Source organism: Mesocricetus auratus, unplaced genomic scaffold (assembly GCF_017639785.1).
Source record: "Mesocricetus auratus isolate SY011 unplaced genomic scaffold, BCM_Maur_2.0 Super-Scaffold_100007, whole genome shotgun sequence".
Taxonomy (NCBI): Eukaryota; Metazoa; Chordata; class Mammalia; order Rodentia; family Cricetidae; genus Mesocricetus; species Mesocricetus auratus.
Genome location: NW_024429191.1, coordinates 81869736 through 81890534, shown reverse-complemented (window position 1 = coordinate 81890534; position 20799 = coordinate 81869736). Strand labels below are relative to the sequence as shown.

The following is a 20799-nucleotide window of genomic DNA, read 5'->3' as shown; positions in this document are numbered from 1 at the left end:
CAACTTTGGCATTACAACAAAATCATTTCTCAAAAACCAAAGACACAGAAGAAAGACACATAATATGTCACTTTTTAGAGTTTAAATATGAAATGTCACTTGCATGCTGCCCTTCCTAGGTTCAGGCTCATCATCCCAGTTACTAAGGAAGCTTCAGCAGGAGATTGCAAATTCGAGGGCTGCCAGGGTAACTTGATCAAGATCTTTTCTGAAAACAAACAATCGGTACTTTGAGACAGAGAGAGTGCTGAAGATGTGAGGTCCTGGATTCTCCTCCACCCAATATTCAGGAAGAAGAGGAAAAAGTAATTCTTCCACAGGCACATGTGTTGAAGGGTCTTCAACTGCTGCTGCTGCTGCTGGTGGTGGTTGATGGTGGTGGTGGTGTAGAAATTTTAGGAGGAAGAACCACATAGAAGGCATATCCTTGGGGAAGTATCTTGTCCTGGATATTTACTTACTGACATTAAGTGGGCTGCTCTTTTTTTTTTTTTATCACAAAGTTGTACTATGACACACTGCCCAGAAACAATGAAACCAGCTACCATGGACTCAGACCTGAAAGAGCAAGATAAATAAAGAATATCTTCATTTAGACTGTTTCTCTTAAGTATTTGTCACAGCAGTGAGAAACCTGGCTAAGACCTTAAACATAGCTGCAGCTATCATCAAAACCTCCTTGGTAGACTGCTACTCTATGTTGTGTAAAGCTGTGTGGTTTAAATAAAAGTACTTTAGAAAATTATGTAACAAGCACCTCAATTCTCTGATTTCAAACAGATTTATATTTGGTCTCTAAAATTGTTATTTTCAATAGCTGCAGCCCAGGTTTTCAAATTTTATTCCTGTTGGAATGCCTTATCAGTTTCTTAACTGTGAACAGCTATGTGAGAGAGCTATGTTTGAGTGATTTGTTGGTAATAGTTTTCTCCCTTTAATGGTTCACTTAGTTACACATGCACACAGACACTTACTTTCCTTGTTCCTTTCCTCTCTTCTTTAGAAATACAAAATTCTGAATATGTGTCACTGTTTTGTTTTTGTTGTTTTGGTTCTTCGAGACAAGATTTGTCTGTATTGCTTTGGAGCCTGTCCTAGCTCCCACTCTGTAGACCAGGCTGGCCCTAAACTCACAGAGATCCACCTTCCTCTGCCTCCTGAGTGTTAGGATTAAAGGCGTGCAACACCAAAGCCCGGTTTATTTGTCACTGTTTTAAGTGTAGTTGTACTGTTAGCACATGCCTTTAATCCCAGAACTCCAGGTGGATAGGCAGGTGGATCTCTGTGAATTGGAGGTCAGCCTCATCTTCCAAGTGAGTTTCAGAACAGCTAGGGTCGTTTTAAAGAGAAACCCTATCTCAAGAGAAAGAAAAAGAAAAGTCAGTAGAAATAGTAAGGCTGGTGATAGACATTTGTTGGTATTAAAATAATAAAGCCCATAGGATGTTTTGCAGCAGTTTTACAACCCTTATTGTCTACGTCAGCAGTTCTTAACCTGTGGGTTATGACCCCTTTAAGGCTCACATATCAGATATCCTATGTGTTTTGTATTTACATTACAATTCATAACAGTAGCAAAATTACAGTTGTGAAGTAGCAATGAAGTAGTTTTACGGTTGGGGGAGGGTCACCAAAACATTAACTGTATTAAAGTGTACTTAAAGGGCCACAGCATTATGAAGGTTGAGACCTACTGGTCTATGTGAAGTGTAGAAAGAGTAATTCAACCTTGGAAATGGTTACATAAATCCTGTGAGCCTGTAGAATTCTTAGAGTAGGCAAGCAACTTAATCTAGAAATATTTCTGTATTTAGAGCAGTGGTTTTCCATTTAATAATGGAAATTGGACTGATTGCTTAATCTGTTTTTCTAGCCTTACTCTCATCCTCCATTAATTAAATCGTTGGTATTGTTAAGGAGTCCTGTAGTCGACCCTTTTCTGGCTAAATGAGTCATCATTTAGGAAACTAATAGACATTATTCAACCTTTCCTTGGAGCTCCTGAATGACTTGGTAGGCTTAAAGTTAGACCGCATATAGGATTTCTTATTCATATTAATTACTTCAGTGGATAAGACATAAAAATGAGTCATTCTTTCAGAACAGGAATGGTTTTCAAACTGCATATCATGTTCAGATCTGAAGGAGTGAGCTCCTGTTTTATCATAGTCATTAAGAGCTTTGCAGGTACAATGGTTGGAATATCTTGTCTTTGTAATAATTTCTAGTTGGAAGTGCTAGCGTATTTATACCTGCAACCAACTTGGGAAACTGAGGCAGGATAATTACCACAAGTTTGAGTACAACTTTAGAAACACATTTTCAGCACCTTCCCCTTATCACATCCCCCAAAAAATACTTGTAAAATACTTAGTCGATTGAGAAAAAAAAATATTGAACTTTGTGGAGGCCAAAGAACACTCAGGTGCAAGCAAATAACAAGAGCGTTATAAATGGGAATCTTTGAGATCTTTTCTATAAACGTTTAAAATGTGAGTGTAGGCCTGGAGACAATGGTTCTGCAGTTAAGAGCACTGGCCGCTTTTACAGACAGTCCGTCTGGGTTCAATTTCTAGCACCCACGTGATGGCTCACAACTTTCTCAGAACTGTCTGTAATTTGAGTTCCAAGGGATTTGACATTCTCTTCTGGCTTCTCTGGGCATCAGGCACACAAACCGTGTATATACATTCATGTAGGCAAGAACAAGTTACCTTCTGTCTCAGATCATCCTTTGTTAGATTTTTGATGTGGGAACATTCTTGGTCGTGGAATAAAACTTTGTAAAGATTTTGTTTGATAAATATAACATTACATTATATTACATTATAGCAGCATTTCTCTGGAATTTAGATGGCAAAATTTTCTAACTTTTTCAATTTAACAAGCAAAAATGGTGTTTTTTTGCATGTGTGCCCACAGGCCAAAATGAGGAGAATACATACATTGCTTCACAAAGTTTAAGCATGCATGATACATCACTTTCTCGTCTAATGCTGTATAGGTGTCCAGTGTCTATTTGAGTATTAAGTCCCCATTGTCCCAACTCTAGACTCCTTGACCATAGCATGCATTTCCCTTGAAAGATAGTCCCCTCCATCCCATTCCCCCATTTAGATTCCAGTTTACACTTTGGATCATAAATAACAAAGGAGTCTTTGTATATTCTCAAATCTAAGTCTTTTGTCATAATTACTTCTAACATTTCATATTATGTCTTCTACTCAAAAAAATCTGTACTCTAGAAATTTAACCTTTACATCTTATAGTCTTATCACCTAAAATCACCGCTCCTAAATAATAGTTGTTTAAATATTTGCTATAGAAGTGTGAGGGATGAGAGAATTGAAAGTGTATTAACTTCTTGGCTGAATAATCTGCCAACACATACACATCTCATTTTAACATCAATGGTAATCTGGTTTTAAAAAATGTTGAAAGGTTTGTCAGCAGTGTAAAAACACCTATAAAACAGTTTCCTTTTGCTACAAATATAGAAGAGCAAACCTAGTAGAAAGGGGAAAAAAAGAGTAATCTAAGAGAAAATTTGAAAAGGGCTTTCTTTTCTCTATCTTAGATTTATTTTAAGCTTGAGGGTTATTTTACACCAGACAAGATGGTTCTTTTCTCTTGACATGTGTCTTGTTTCTCAGCCTATAAATTAGAACCTAGGTTTTGCCATCTAGGGTGGGTCTTTTAAGTGATTATAAAGTCAAAGGATTAAGAATAATCAGACTTGATGCTGGGAAGTGGTGGCACATGCTTTTAATTCCCAGCACTTGGGAAGTAGAGGCTGGTTGACCTCTTTGAGTATCAAGGCCTAGTTGGTCTACAGAGTGAGTTCCAGAACAGCCAGGTCTATACAGAGAAGTCCTGTCTCGAGGGGGGAAAAAAAAAAGGCAACAACAACAAAAGGTCAGACTTGTAGGTAACTAAAAACGTTTGTTTTGGAGCTAAAGAAATGGCTCCGTGCTTAAGAATACTGGCTGCTTTTCCAGAGAAGCTGGGTTCATTTCCCAGCACCCACATAGTGGCTCACGACTGTCTTATAACTTCAGTTCCAGGGAATCTGGCACCCTTACACAGACATACATGCAGGCAAAAACACCAACATACATAAAATAAAAGTAAATTAAAAAGGTAAATCTGAAGCCAGGTCATGGTGGTACACACCTTTAATCCCATCACTTGGGAGGCAGAGGCTGGCGAATCTTTGTGAGTTCGAGAACAGCCTGGTCTACAAAGCTATGCAGAGAAACCCGTATCAAAAAAATAAAAAATAAAAAAATCTGTTTCTTCTGTTTGTCTTAGAAATTCCTTTCATCTTATTCTTAAACCTTTTTCTCTTTTGTACCTTTGATAAAGAATTGAAACCAAGGTTATAGTTATTACATGTTCTTTTCTAATATACACACTGCCTTGATAGTAGGATTTCATCATTTTATGAATAACATAACTGTGAGGCAGTATTGTTGTTATTTACAAAGGTCAATTTACAAGTTTAGGATTATAAAAAAGTAAAAAGTAGAAACATTGCTTAAACATTATTATATTCTTGCTCTTTATTCCACACTGCTTTTGAATTTGCTTTTGCTTCCCCTGGAGTTAGTAACTTTTGAGATTTCCTCTTCTATCTCTTAGTCACTCTCTTTTACTAGGATACTGGCAGCTATTCTCTGCATGTTCTGGGGCAGCCTCAATTTTACTTAGTTTTTGTTGTTTTATGAATCTAACAAGATTTCAAAATTTAAGTATTTCAGGCCTTCTTTCTTGCACTCTTAGAAATAGGGGAAGTCCTTCTGGCATAGTTATTGTTGCTTTAATAAGATGTGAATTTTTTTTTTATTTTAACTCAAGGAAGAGAAACAAAATCCATTAGCCCAGATCTTTATTATTATTTTTAGTTACTTAGTTATTTAATTTTTAGTATTTTATGTGTATAAGTATTTTTCCTGCTTGTACCTCTGTGCCCCACATGGAAACCTAGTGCCTTAGGAGGCAGTAGCCTTCCTCCATGTGGGTGCTGGGAATTAAATTCATGTCCTTTCTAGCAACAAGTACTCTTTACCAGAGCCAACTCTCCAGCCCTCATCCAGCCCTGTTCCTTATTGGACTTACTACATTTCCCATCTTGACTTGGTTAGAGGCAGCACTAAAAGTCAGTGTGATGTAGTTCAGAATCTAGGTTTTGTTGTTACTTTTAGATAGTTCAGTAACTTTTGCTATAGTTTATCTTGAATATCTGTTAGCTTGTGTTGATTGCTCCGCTGGTTTGGCCAGTACTGGAAGCATTGAAGATGAGGTGTATGAAAGTCCGTACATAGTTTGCATACAATAGTCATGTTTGAATTTATGGCCTAATAATGAGTGAAAGGGATAATGCAGCAAATTCTCACTTTTCAGTTTTAGCAGAAATCAAATCACCTTAGCACTTTTTAAAAATGGTCTTACTGCTATATGTACAGGACATCACCTTTAGCCCCAGTGGCAAAAGGTGATTGATTGATTGATTCTTTGTGTGTTAGAGACCAGCCTGATCTATGTAGCACGTTTCAAGACAGCCAGGACTACACACTGTCACAGAGGGGAAAATACCTGTTGGAGGATGCCTTGCTATTTATTAGGCAACCTAGGCTATCTTCAAATTCATGGTGCTCCTCATTTAGCACTTTTGATTTTGATTTAAGTCATTTTCTTCTGTGATACAGTAGAAAGGCTCATGTCATTGATACCTCAGAATCCACTATATAATTTTTACAAAAACAGAAGAACCGTAGTCCTTATATTAAGAGGGATTAATTTGCTTGGTGTTTCTAACAAAATATTTCTACTGACTATACCTTTCAATATGATTTAAACAAGTACCAAAGGAACCTCAGAATAAGAACTAAAAACAAAAAATAATCCTTTTTCATTTGGACACATTAAACATTAAGCTGAGTCTTATATTTGCAAAGAGAGAATAGGTACTCTTCAGCATATGATTTTTAGAATGATTATAGTTTGTTTATGACTTTTTCCCCTCAAATATTATATTTTGGTTTTGGTACAATATCCTCAGTTAATATTAATACTCTACTAAATCTGTGAGGACTATTGATACAGAAGTTGGATAACTATAAGGAAGCCTATTAATACTGTTTATAAACCAGAACTGTGTTAGCTGGCTATATTGAAATGTATTCTTTGAGTATCTTTTCAAACAAACTTTTAAAGTGTTTTGCTTTTTTTTCTCTCACTTGACAATATGCAAGAAAAATAAGTGTTTATTTTAAAATGCCTAAACTCAGAGATAGCAATTAAGTTTCATCTTTCTTGGACAGTTTAAAGTGGTTGATGTTCTGGAACAGTTTCTTGAGAAGAGTTAGATGTTTATGAGTTGAGTTCAGGATCATTGTAAGAGACTGGCTGGATTCTTAGTCCACCAACTGAGACTAGCAGGGACCCTGAATCCCATCAAATGTCAGCTCCAAGCATATTTCTGTATATTTTTATTGACCTGTAATAGTAACAATCCTTTTGTGTTTTCTTTTCCCCCACTCTTTTGTTGAAATTAGGCATTGGTTTTGCAGTACATTGAATTTCTTTAATACTTAAGTGTACCTGCAATATCATTTACACTTAATTTTTGCTTTTACGTGTATTTTTCACTTAGCATTGTCTTGATATTTAGTCACGATGGCACATAGTGTTCTGATTAATTTTATTTTTACTACTACAGGACAATCTTTTAAGGAATAATGTGTAATTTATTTGCCTTCATTAGCAGAATTAGATCATGTAATGCACCTGTTTCCTTGTGCACACATAAAAATGTATTCTCAGAAGCATAATTTCTTTGATTGGGCATGCACTTTTTTTTTACCTAGCCAAATTGCTTTTATAAAGCAGTTTTTTACCAGTTTTCACATTTACCAGAAATATAAAATAGGTTGTTTTTCTTGTCTTACCAACCCTTGCTTCTGTGGGACTTTTCCCAATCTGTTTTGAAAGACTATATGTTTGTATATTTGAGTTTCCCTTAATGGATTAATATTTCTATAGAACTTGACTGAAATTTTATCTTGGACTTGTTATGTTCTGATCTTTAGTACTTCTAAAAAGTATTCTTGTGTTTTAGAGACAAGATATCATTCTGCAGCCTAGGTTGCCCTCGGTCTTGTAGTAATCCTTGGGGATTACAGGTGTGTTCATAGTGATAATAATCTTTAGTATGCGTGATTCAGAATTCTCTAATAAGTGTTTTGTTCTTTTAACTTTGTTCACTAGATTTTTGTTATATACTGAAATTTTGATTTTGTTTCAGTGTCTTGCTTGAAAATTCATTGCTGCTTTAAGTCTCATTTATTTTTATTTTAAGATTGGCTATGGGGTAAAGCAACTTTTGAGATACCAGAGTCATGGCAGCAAGTCATAAAGTGTTTTTAATTTTGTCCTTTTAAGCAGCTGATGATTTATGTATCCAGTATATAAATTTTAGGATTCTGCATGGTGTTCTTTTGGTCTTCTGTTTATCTTAATACTGCCATAATTGTTAACCGTTTTAAGAAGTCAGTGATACCTAGTTATTCAAGTTTCTATCATACTTTACCTTTTTGAATTTCTGTTCTTTGCTTCCATTTAAAACTTAGAGGGGATAGAGAGGTGGCACCGTGGTTAGGAGCACTGGCTGCTCTTTAGAGGACTTGCGTTTGGTTCCCAACACTCAAATGGGTGGCTCACAATTTTCTGTGACTTCAGCTCCAGGGGATCTGACTCACTGTGATGGCCTTCATGAGTACCAGATACGCACAGTCTGAGTAGACATACATGCAGAAAAAGCATCATACCCAGAAAATAAAAAACTTAACCCCCCCCCCCCCCAAATATAGCACATACCTATAGCTTCACACTAGAGGGGCTGGATGATGAGGGATTAAAGGTCATCCTTAGATGTATAACAAGTTGAAGACCCTACCTTTAAACAGCAGCAGCAATAACAAAAACCCAGGCAAACCAGTTTTTAAATTTGAGATTTAAAAAAAAAATTACTCTTCACTATATATGAGAATCACAGTACTAAATGGTGTATTGTATAATTTATGTAGATTATTTATAGCTTTCTGACTTTATCTGTAAAAACTTCTATAGTGTTAGCTTTCATTAATGTTACTATACTTGCTAAGAAAATAAAACTTTCTCCTCTGCTGTGAAGTTTTGTATGTTGATCTTTATTCAGAAACTTTGAATTTCTATAGTTGATAATTCTTAATGCTTCTTGGATTAAAAAAAAAGTTTTGTTTAACTGGGCCTGGTAGCATACACCTTTAATCCTAGCACTAGGGAGACAGAAGCTATTGCTGTGTAAGTTCAAGGCCAGCCTGGTCTATAGTGAGTTCCAAGACAGCCAAGGATGCTTAGTGAGACCCTGCTTCAAAACAAACAAGGATGGATGGATAAAGTACTCTTAAAATACTATTTTAACAAAGAAAATGTTATCTCCTGAGAATCTAAAGCAATTTCAGAAAAACTTAATATCACGTTAACGTGGTACAATAAGCACCTCTACTTAGTTAACTTTGGAAGGAAGTTGTTTTACCCCCAAGATTCCTGTGGATTGCGTGTTTTGTCTTTTTGTCTGTCTTTGTATCATACTTAGTCTATATAAGAACCTACCCATACTGTTCCTCTCCCCATTTTGTATAGATGTTAGTGCTGCTCTTGGATTTCACTCAGTTTATGTCCTTTTAGGAAACGCAGATCTGAATGGAGATGGGCTGCAGATCGAGCAGCTATTGTCAGCCGCTGGAACTGGCTTCAGGCCCATGTTTCTGACTTGGAATATCGAATTCGTCAGCAAACGGATATTTATAAACAGATACGTGCTAATAAGGTAAGGAATGCATATATAGTGTTTTCTGACCAGTTTAAAAACTACCATTTTCCCTTTTTTCCCACCCCTTAAATAACTTTAACTATGCCAGGATAAATGGTTTAACTACTTGGTATAACAGTTTAAGAGCCTAATGGTAAGTCTTCTGTTTGTTTTCAATTTGATTTGAATGAAATTATGCACAGGAAGCAAACCCTTCAACAAATAGTGGGTGCTTACTATGTACCCACAGTGGTTTCTGGTAAGATATACTAGTGAGCAAGAATTCTATTTTTCATGGTGCTTACATTCTTGCAAAGCATCTTTTATAATAGTTTGTGGTTGAGCACTCTAGAGACCCAACTCAGGTCAAGCTTGGTTGCAAGCACCTTAACTTACTAATTTAGCTCATGAGTCCCATACAAACATTTTAAAGCTCAAGATGCAGACTGAAGAGATGGCTCAGTAGTGATTAATAGTGTTTCCTGCTCTTCCTGGGGATCTGAATTCATTCCTACTACTTATGTTGGACATCACTGCTGCCTGTCATTCTAACTCAAAGAAGATGCCCCTTGGCCTCTAAGAGTATACACATAAACACATACATGTTAATAAAAATAAATCTTTAAAAATTAGTTGGGAGCCGGGCAATGGTGGCGCAGGCCTTTAATCCTAGTACTAGGGAGGCAGAGGCAGTCAGATCTCTGTGAGTTTGAGGCCAGCCTGGTCTACAGAGCAAGTCTAGGACAGCCAGAGTTGTTATACAGAGAAACCTTTTCTTTAAAAAAAAAAAAAAAAGTTGTGGGAGCTGTGTTACTGACACATAGTCTAGATAAATCCTAGTGCTCATCTTTACTGCTTCTAAAAGTCTTAAAAAGCTGTGTTCAGCCGGGCGTTGGTGGCGCACGCCTTTAATCCCAGCACTCGGGAGGCAGAGGCAGGCGGATCTCTGTGAGTTCGAGACCAGCCTGGACTACCAAGTGAGTTCCAGGACAGCCTCCAAAGCCACAGAGAAACCCTGTCTCGAAAAACCAAAAAAAAAAAAAAAAAAAAAGCTGTGTTCATGTCTAGACACACTCATGGGTGCACAAGCAACACTTTAGGTGAGTTCCTCAGATGCTGCCCATCGGTTTTTGGTTGTTGGTTTTTGAGACAAGAGTCACTTGTGATTTGTCCTAGAGCTTGCTAAGCAAGAAGTCTAATCTAGCAGACCAGAACCCCGGGGATCTGCCTATCTGCCATTTTTGGTTCCTCTAGGATTGTAAGACTTCCCCACTGTACTTGACTTTTTATTTTGTTTCATTTATTTTTAGGTGTGGGCTTTTGGCAGTTAAACTCAGGTCTCTCTGTTTTCCAAAAGTTTGTCAGTAACTTGGCTTCAAGTATTTGTTTTTAAATAATTTGTTCTTTGGATAGCTTCTTTTTTGTTTGGTTTTTTTGTTTTGTTTTGTTTTTTGTTTTTTGTTTTTTTGTTTTTTTGTTTTTTTTTTTTTTGCTTTTTTTGTTTTTGTTTGTTTGGTTGGTTTTTTTACAAGACAGGGTTTCTCTGTATTGTTTTGGAGGCTGTCAGTACAGCTTGGCCTTGAACTCACAGAGATCTGCCTGCCTCTGCCTCCCGAGTCCTGGGATTACAGGTGTGCACCACCACCACCCGGCAGCTTCTTTTAAAATATTAATTGGAACAAAACTAAAATATATGCCAGAGGTAGTAAATATTTTAACTTCCTTAAGTGGTAGTCACAAGAGAAAATTATAAATGCATTGAATAGTTTGTAAAGTGGGACCGAAACTAAGAAACTGCCTATCCTAAGGAAATTACTGTTAAGGACACCTTTTCAATGTTTACTTGGAGGTTTTTACAGCTAAAAAGTGTGAATTTCTATATTTGAGAATGAGAATTTCCTGAGGCTAGTATAATATACTCGTTTTTGTTGCTTCATCTATTTTATATACATTCAAAACATGTACATGTATGTTGTTTTATATTCTCCATTATAAAACTGATCCATTATTATTTTGTACACAAATATTTCAGTTAGACCTAGGGAATTTATAGCAGTTGTGAAATACCATCTTGATTTAAAATATTGTTTATTCATTTATTTGTTTGTTTATACGTATGAGTGTTTTGCCTGCTTGTATGTGAGTCACACGCACGCCTGGTCTCTGAAAAAGCCTTCAAATCCCTGGAACTGGGGTTATGGATGGTCGTGTTGGGATCACAACTTGGGTCATTTGCAAGAGCAATAACTGCTTTTAACCACTGAGCCATACCTCCAGTCTTGATCTTCTGGCTGGTGAGGTGATTTAGTGGATTAAGGTGCTTGCTGCCAAATTAGATATTCTGAGTTGGATTCCTAGGACCTTCATGGTGGAAGGAGAGAACTTAATCATTTGAGTTGCTCTCTGATGTCCTTATGCAAGGCACGTTTGTGTGTTGGCTCACACACATGTAAATAAATGAAGTAAAATGAATAAATATGGCTTAGGGTTGATGATTCTCTCTGGAGTGATTCTTAATTATAGGAAACTTTTGGAAATCTCATAGAAAAATGAAAGAAAAATAAAGATCAAAGAAAAACAGATTTAAATTTGTCTTGATTATCTCTTTCATTCCCAAATCAAAGCTAATCCAGCACAAAATTGACAGGGGATGTACACTTTTTAGCTACTTTTTTCTCCCAGGCACATAAAATTTTGTGTATTGTCATCTTACATGTGAACCTTGAATATTTCCCTGTCATTAAAAAAATGTTTTTGATTTTGTCACCTTTCTTTGTTTGCTGTTATGTGCTTGTTCTGATTCCCTGTGCTGTCCCTGGATGTGCCTCCCAGGGAGGTATGTCTGGGGACAGATGCCACCATCTGGTGACATGGATACTGATAAAGACACTGATACTAGTGACAGGGTACAAACAGTAAAAACCTAAGTCCTTATTATGTCACCGCTAGTCCCATAATGCAGTTCTCATTAGAGCATAAAAGAAACCCTCCCATATAAATGATGTTATGAGGAATGCTGTGGTAAAACATTTTTGCCTGATTTAAAAGCACCGATAATTTTATCTGCTTTTGTTTGTATGTGTTTGCTTGTAAATAAGTATCTTATGCTGGTCCTTGTGCTTCCACATACAAAATGCTGGAAGTAGATTTGCTGTTTTAAATTTATTTGTTATTTTATACATATGAATGTTGCTTGCATATGTGTATATGTACCACATGTATACCTGATGCCTGTGGAGGTCAGAAATAGGTATTCACTTTTTGGAAATAGAGTTGTTGTGTATGTTTATGAGCTAGCATGTGGATGCTGGGAACCAAACCTTGTTCTATAGATATATTACTTCTAGGCTTCCATGGGAAAGTATCACAAATTGAACGCCTTAGAACAATAGAAATAAGTTCTTTCAAAGTTCTGGAGACTTAGAAGTTGGAATGTTAGTGTATTTACCGAGCCATGCTCTGGAGTTAAGAGGAAAGAGGAAAGACTCATTACCTTTTCCTAAATGGTTGATACTGCCAGTTCTTGGTTTGTGTGTGGTTTTTGTTTTGTTTTGATTCTTTTGGCTTGTAGGTGCATTAATCATTATTGCCTGTCTTCATAATGCTAACTCTTTGCTGTGTTTCTATGTTCAAATTTTCCTCATAAAAATACACTAGGCAAGGGACTAACAAGATAATTCGGGGAGTAAAGGCACTTGTCATACATGCCTAGCAGTCTGTGTCTTTTCCAGAATCATGCAAAGCTTTAAGAGGAGAGCTGAGTCCACAGATTTGTCTTTTCTCCTCCACACATGGCATGTAAAACACACGTATCATACATGTATGTGTGTGCATACACACAATAATAAAACAGATTAGGTAAATAGAAATATATAAAAAATGTTATATTTGCTGTTCTCAGCATGAATTTTGAAGGGGTAATAATCTTCAGGTCAGCCTAGCAGATAAGTCTTAAAACTTACTCCAATTATACATTAATGAATTTGGCTTTTATATATCACTATAATAATAGAGGCTGGGGGGGGGGGAGAAAGTGTTCCAGGCCCTTTTCTAAGTATTTTAATGTTATCCACACTCATTTTAATTAGTTTGGTGATTCTTGGGATTAAATTCCTTGCCTTTGCACATCCTGGACAAGTACTAATATAGTGCTCTATCTCCAGGGTCTCACTAATTAACCCAGGCTGTCATTAATTTTGTAGCGTAGACATTGATTGGCTTGTTGGACCATAAGGCCCGCTCACAGTTTAATTTTTATTTAATTTATTCCAGGATTGTAAGCTCAAGCAAATGAAAGGTCATTTAAATGTGTACACAGTGCTGGGATTTGAGCATCTAATTCTAGAACTGTGGTTCAGTTTAGTAGTTGTTTTAATTGTTGACCTTTTTGCACACTAGGTAGTAGGATGTTTTTCTCCTATGATAGTAGAATGTGACAAACTGGAGAAAAACAAGTATGCTAAGTACTGCTAGGTTTTGCTCCCATGATTGCCAAGCTTGCATGGATTGTCTTTCCCCTTTTATGAGATGACTTTATGCTTGGTTGTTGAATTGTAAATTTGTCTTTGGTTAGATTGGAGGATATGGAACTGTTTAAGTATTTGCCATGTGTTAACATTAATTTTGTTACAAATTAGAAAGCTCAGTTACATTTTCTGCCCTCCCTTCTTTCACAAGATCTTATTTACCTCAGATTTGCTTCAACTCTCTGTGTAACCAACAATGACCTTGAATGGCAGATCCTCCAGCCCTGCCTTGCACATACTCAAGTTAAGGTGTCTACCATCATACTTAGCTTTTAGTTTTTCTTTTTCTCTTGGTTTTCGAGACAGGTTTTCTTTGTGCAGCGTTGGAGCCTGTCGGAAATTGCTCTGTCACCCAGGCTCGCCTCAGACTCAAAGTGAACGATTGCCCCTTTCTCCTGAGTGCTGGAATCCATGATGTGTACCACCACCACCTAACCTAGTTTTCTTTTTAAGGTGGTACTGTGTGCTGTGTTTGGATTTTAAGTAGTCTGTCACTGTGTAGCACACTCTAGCCAAAAACTCAGCTGTGTGGCTCAGGTTGCTGCAGTTACGGGGGTTATAGAGGTGTGTACCACCACCTCTGTTTGCTTTGCTATACATTGATGTTCCCTCCCTCTCTCTGTCGGTTTCAGACAGGGTTTCTCTGGTGTAACAGTCCTAGCTGTCCTGGAATTCGTGCTTTGTAGACCAGACTAGCCATGAACTCACAGAGATTGGCCTGCCTCTGTCCCCCAAGTGCTGGGATTAAAGGCGTGAGCCACAACTTTCTGGTTGATTTGTACCTTTCTTAAAAGTGTTATATTTCAGGGGCTAGAGAGATGCTCAGTTGTTTTGAACACGAACTATTTTTCCCAGATTTTGATCCCCAACACCCACATAGCAGCCTACAACTGTCCATATAACCCCATTCTCGGGGATCAAATACCTTCCAAAGCTGTTGTACTCATGTGGTACATAGACATAGATTCAGGCAAAATATCCATGGGTAACAAATTTTAAAATGATGGGGGGGTGGTATTTGAGGGCTTTTGGGTAGCTAGGGGCTTCCAGGGTCTAGACACTCTATACACTGTGGTATCATTGGATTTTTGTTTGGGGAACAGTCTGGAGGACCTTGAACTCCTAATTCTCTTGTCTGTATCTGCTGCGTACAATACCACTTAACATTTGATGTGTTGCACTCGGGCAATTGATGGCCTCATGCATGCTTTTTATTTTAATTTTCCTATGTCAGCTATCTAGTTAGCTCCCTCTCCCCCCTTTTCTATGATGCCTCCTTACCTTAGAAAAGGGGAACCGGATTGTTTTAAATCATAGACTCTTGACACGTTCCATAGAGAAGTGCTGAAATAGCTTTCATGTGAAGTATTTGTTACAGAAGCTGGGTTAGGAGAGGTAATACGACACCAAAGAACAGAGGGCACTTCTTACTGTAAATACTTTGAAGGGGGGAGTGTTCTGTGACTAGAGATAAGCTGATCTTGTCCTTCCCACCTTAGGTACTTCTGCCTTCTAAACACCATAATGTAGTGGGTAGTGTGTCTGGTGTACCAGGGCTGCAGGAATGTCCTGGCTAAGTTTCAAAGTTAATATTTCTGACTAGGTAAAAAATAGACAGATAAATTTAAACTATCTTCAAATATTTTCCTTTTAACGTAGTCTGTGTGCTCTTTTTTTCTTTTGATCATTTCTTTAGAACATTGAAATTTCACATCTAGTAAATAAAACTGAGGAAAAGCCTAGAGACCAATCTGGGTTTGATATTAACAGTGACATCTTTTCCTTAAGCAGTCTTGAGCATCCATTACCGTCTTTTATTCTTTCTGCTTGGTCATCTGTGAAATTATACATCAGTTATTAGAGAAATGTTGTTGAAGATGGGATTGAAAAAACACTTCAGAAACCAAGCCTAGTGGCATACACCTTTAATCTCAGGCCGAGAATTTGAGGCCAGTTTGGTCTACAGAGTGGATTCCAGGACAGCCAGGGCTTCACGAGAAACTGTCTCAGTGGGAAAAAAAGAAAAGAACAAAAAGGAAACAAATGAACATTGAAACCTCTGTATACAGAAAGAGCTTAACTAGGCATGGTTTTATTTTCTGAAATGGGTCTTATATATCACAAACTGACTTTGAATTGAAACTCCCAATGCTTTTTTTGTCTACTCCTTCCAAGTTCTCAGATGATAGGCATAATCATCATACCTAGTTTAGATGGGATATTTTTCAGAAATAATGCATAAGAATACTGACCTTCGCAAAAAGTTTCTAACTTTCAGGTGGTATAAGGTTTAGTGGGTCTGTTTTATGCTGAAAACTAAGGAAGAAAATGTTTTTAAGATGTATATTTTTTGAGACAGAGGCCTTTTATGGGCCAGAAGAATGAACTTGAATTTGTGACCTTCTTGCCTCATCTTCCTCAATGCTATGATATTGAATATGAGCCACTATACTCAGAAGTTTCTCTTAAATGGAGAAACTTTTAATTGACATATGCTGCTTTTTATTAAATTTGAAAACTACTGTTTCTTTCTTTTTTTTTTTTTTTTTTTTTGGTTTTTCGAGACAGGGTTTCTCTGTATTGTTTTGGAGGCTGTTGGTCCAGCCTGGCCTCGAACTCACAGAGATCCGCCTGCCTCTGCCTCCCGAGTGCTGGGATTAAAGGCGTGCGCCACCACTGCCCGGCTTAAATTTGAAAACTACTGTTTCTATATGAATTTATGGAAATGTTTTAAAGGGTCCTTTGTGGTTTCATGAAGGATTTTTTTCATATACTGTGGTTTGAACTTGGAGGCCCTCACACTTAGCATAAACTACACTACTGAAATTTATTCTTAGCCACTGATCATATGATTTTTAAACTAATAAAAATTTTCAGTATCGAGTTGGTGTGGAGCCCCATTGCTCCAGAGGTAAATGTTTCTCCTATTTGAGTTACTGGTGTCTCTTTTTTCTTAGGACTCTTCATTTATTTATCTAGTGTGTGTGTATATATATATATATATATATATATATATATATATATATATATATATATATATATATATATAGTCCCATTCTAGTATATTCAGATTTTTCTCTTCCAGAGAGGAGTAAAAAGACCAGTACCCACTTTTAACTACATATTATTTTCTTGGTATTTTTCTATTTCCATTGTTCATTAATTTTTTAAAATTTCATTTTATGTGTATGGGTGTTTTGCATGTATGTATCTCTGTGCATTACTTGTGTGCCTAGTTCCCACAGAGGCCCGAATGCACAGGATCCCCCAGAAATTGTAGTTACAGACAATTGAACATGGGTCCTTTGGAAGAGCAGCCAGTCTCACTTCATAAAGATGTTGAGTTAGAAAGGATTCTGTTGGTGAATCGATTGCTTCAGTAGTTCAGAAAGTTTATGTTATTGACCCAAAGAGCTGAAACTACTAATATAGTCAGAATCTTCAGGTAAATGTTGTAGCACATGTCTTTGCCCAGAACTCAGGAAGGTGGGGCAGATAGATTTTTGTGAGTTCAAGGACAGCTTGGGCTTCATAGTGATATCCTATCAAGAGGGAGAAGTAATGGGGGTAAGGGGAGACAGAGACATAAGATCCCCAGAAGAAGCTGGTGAGCTAGACTTAGCTAGAATTAACAAGATCTAGGTTCATTGAGGGACCCAATAAAATACATGAGGATTGAGAATGACGACTTGGCATTAACTTCAGATGGTACACATTTACATAGATGCATTCATGCACATATACCCTACATACACATGCCAAATGAAATAAAACTAAAGTCTGGATTTGAAATTGTTGGGTACAGACTAAATCTGAGGCATTACGTAGCTTCCAAGAAATAGGTAAATTTGGGATATTCTTGAAGAAGTTTGTGGTTCAGTTACACAGACTTTTCCGTTTGTGCCTTATTCTCTTTTTTTGTGTGTGCATGCTCAGAGTTGTTTGAATTCAAGAATTCATTATTTACAAAAGTAGCCCAATGTAGTTATTCTTTATACACATCTATGATCAAGTTAACTGAAAACTTTCCATTGCTCCTGTTGATCTAGTAAAATCTAATTGCTAATCTATCATGTATAATTAAATACTCTAATTTGATAAGATTTTAGATCTGATAGGTCAGCATAAAAGGAATGACATGTAAGACAAGCCACCAACGCCCGGCTGTAGGTGAATTAGAGTGAAAGAAAGGTGGGGATGTGAGAGTCTGAGTTTTTCTTTTAAATTTACATTTATTTTTAGGTGTGTGCACAAACACATATGCCACTGTGAGAACTTGGAGGCCAAAGGACAACTTACCAGAGTTAGATTTCCCCCTTCGACACGTATATTATCAAGCAAGCTCCCCTACTTATTCAATCATCTCTCTGGCTTGAGTCTGAGTCCTAACATCTTGCTCAATTTGCCACTGTTCCTTAGCTTTTTGTCGAAGTCTTTTGACAGGGTCTGTACAGATGGTTGCAAATGCTCTACCACTGAGCTATACCTGCAACCCTGAAATAAATCTTAGGAAAGTAATGCTACTGTTTTTCCAGCTCCCCTGCTCCAACCAATTTGAGATTAATTCCCAAGATTGCAGTTTATACCACTCACACTGTTTTTCTACTCTTTGTCCTACAGGGGTTGATAGTCCTTGGGGAGGCACCTTTCCCAGACCATACAACAGACTTATTTTCACTTAGTTCTGAGGTGAAGACAGATCATGGGACTGATAAATTGGTAAGTATAAAAGATAGAAAAAGGGGGAAGAAATAAGGTAGCTCTTAGCAGGTCAAGTAACTGCAGCCAGTACAGAGTAGTGGCTGGAATCAGGGTACCATAAGTGTAACATGCTCATACAGTTTTGATAAGAAAACTGTTCTGGAACAAGCAGGGGGAGGGAGGATTGTGTGGGGTGTGTGTGTGGCTTTTTCAGTAACATGTTAGATTAAAGCTGGGTATGAAGCTTGCTTGATAGGGGGCTTGTCTGTCATGCACAGAGCTGTGGTTCAATGGTGAGCAATGTATAAACCAGGTGTGGCAGTGCTCACCTGTAATCCCAGCATTTGGGAGGAGTAGCAGACTCTCAAGGTCATCTTTTGCCAAGATTAGGAAACATGGGACCCTTCCTGTGCCCCCCCCGCTCTAAAAGTTAGATTAGCCTTCAGGAGAAGAAGAAGTGTGATACAGATATCCCATTTAGGGTCAGACATCATTGGAGAGGAACAGTGAAAAGATTATAAGAGCCAGAGGTGTTGGATGACAACTAGGAAACAGTGTCTTTCAGACATAGAGCACATGTAAACTCACAAAGGTTCTGACAGTATGCCTAAGACCTGAAGAAATTCTTAACCAGGTAACATACCAACATAGAGAAGAGAGGTAGGCACAAAACCCTACCCCTAGCCGAGAATCTGTTGCCCTCTGGTACCTGCTGAGAGGGAATTAGTTTTTTACAGTGGAAGGTCATACATTTAGGAGTATATAGTCAGTACAATTGGACTTTTGGGTGGGGGTGCTAGGGATATGAGATAAAGTCTCTCCTATATAGCCCTGCCTATCCTGGAACTCATCATGTAGATTAGGCTGGCTTTAACACAGAGATCCTCCTGCCTCTGCTTACCAAAGTGCTAAGATTAAAGGCATGTTTCATGATGTCTGGCCAGATTTTCTTTTTTGAGAACCCAAATTTGGATGTGTGGGAAAGGGAAGAAATGGGGCAGGAGTGTGTATAAATATGATCAAACACATTATAAAATAAAGAACAAATAAAAAGAACAAAGGGGAAAATGTTGTATTAGAGAATACCACAGAAATACCAAAATAATTTGTGAATGATCCTCACTCCCCCCCCCTTTTTTTTTTTGTTTGGTTTGGTTTTTTGAGATAGGGTTTCTCTGTGTAGCTTTTGTAGATCAGGCTGGCCTCAAACTCACATAGTTCCATCTGCCTTTGCCTCCTGGGTGCTGGGATTAAAGGTGTGAGCCACAACCACCCGGCTATGATTCCTATTTTTTAATGAGAATAGAACTGTCATCTTAATAATCATCTATATTATTAGGTCCTAGTTCAAATCTTTATTCTCTTTCCTTAAAAAGATATTGGCTTTTATGAATATTAACATTACTTGGTAGAAGTTTCAGTGATTTTGAAACTACAGACTTCATTGATGCTAATGTTTTCTTTTGTCTATGATTTCATAAGAGATAAAAAAGAAATTTTGGGTGGTGGTGCTAGTTGTTTAAGTTAAACTAAGGAGTTTACTTTTCATCTTCAACACAATGTACTTCGTCATCGTTTATTTTCTATTATTAGTATAAACTCATGATTTGGTGGGAAACATTTTTTTCCCCAAGGAAGAGCTTAGAGATGTTTGTATCTTGAATAGATCTTTACCTAGTTCTGCTTCTCTGCTTGCTTGCTTGCTTGTCTTGAGACCCAGTCTTTGGGCAGTGGTGGCACTTGCCTTTATCTCAGCACTTATGAGGCATAAGCAGATGGATCTCTTGAGTTCTAGCCATCCTGATCTACAGACATCCAGGGCTTCACAGAGATACGCTGTCTCAAAAAAAGAATGCAGAACCAGGTCTTACCAAGTTTCTTAGGCTGGCTTTGAACTGTGTGTACCCTTCCTTTTGCTGTGATCAGATAACATGACGAAAGAATGTTCATACTTCCATGGTATAGTATGTCGTGACAGGCAAGTCAGGGAGCTGGCAACATAATCAGTCACACATGCCACCTGCAGTTAAGAAGCCAAAAGCCATAAATTCTGGTGCTCGGTCAGCTTTCTTCTTTATGTAGTCTAGTACTGTCTCCCAGGGAGTGGAGCCACTCACTAGTTAAGGCTAATTAAGATAATTCATACATAGGCTTATGTCCCCAGGAAACCTTATCTTTATTTATTTATTTTATTTTATCTTATTTACAGAGTTTCTCTGTATTGTTTTGGAGGCTTTCAGTCCAGCCTGGCCTCGAACTCACAGAGATCCACCTGCCTCTGTCTCCCGGAGAGCGCTGGGATTAAAGGTGTGCGCCACCACTGCCACCTGGCTACATTACTTTTAATACATAACATACAATGTACTTTTGAGGGAATAATAACCCCAAAAGTCTGTGAATTTTCAGTACAGATATGTTTCTTCTGACTATTTTCTATTCATTGTGTGTTGACTCTATAGTGGTGGCATTTGTGGTTACAGTGACCCAAATATAAATAAGTGAATAGCCATACTTTTGTTAAAGAAATTTAATTTGTATTTGTAAACCTGGTGGGGGGGATGCAGAAGGAAAATTTTGTATTATTGTTTCTTCTGAACACAGAAGAAAAACCCTTCAGTAACATAGCAGATCAAATGAATGAATGTAATAGGATGTGTCATAAACAGCAAAAAGGTTTGTATTGATGCGTCATTAGAGGCCATCATTACAGTTAGAAGC

The 20799-nt window shown here is 37.5% G+C and overlaps 1 protein-coding gene and 1 long non-coding RNA gene across 7 annotated transcripts in view; one reads left to right on the top strand and one right to left on the bottom strand.

Moving 5' to 3' along the window:
• Positions 1-20799, top strand: part of Kansl1 (KAT8 regulatory NSL complex subunit 1) — a 134881-nt gene that overhangs the window by 77004 nt on the left and 37078 nt on the right. For 4 of the 6 annotated variants that reach the window (XM_040749863.1, XM_040749859.1, XM_040749861.1 and 1 more), the window contains 2 exons: positions 8731-8872; positions 18001-18099. In XM_040749863.1, coding sequence (XP_040605797.1) covers positions 8731-8872; positions 18001-18099 — 241 coding nt within the window. The remainder of the gene's footprint in view (positions 1-8730; positions 8873-18000; positions 18100-20799) is intronic. The other 2 variants (XM_040749864.1, XM_040749862.1) reach the window with 1 other exon arrangement.
• Positions 496-20799, bottom strand: part of LOC121141530 — a 51663-nt gene continuing 31359 nt past the window's right edge. The window contains exon 2 of the long non-coding RNA XR_005878458.1: positions 496-558. This is a non-coding gene — a long non-coding RNA (uncharacterized LOC121141530). The remainder of the gene's footprint in view (positions 559-20799) is intronic.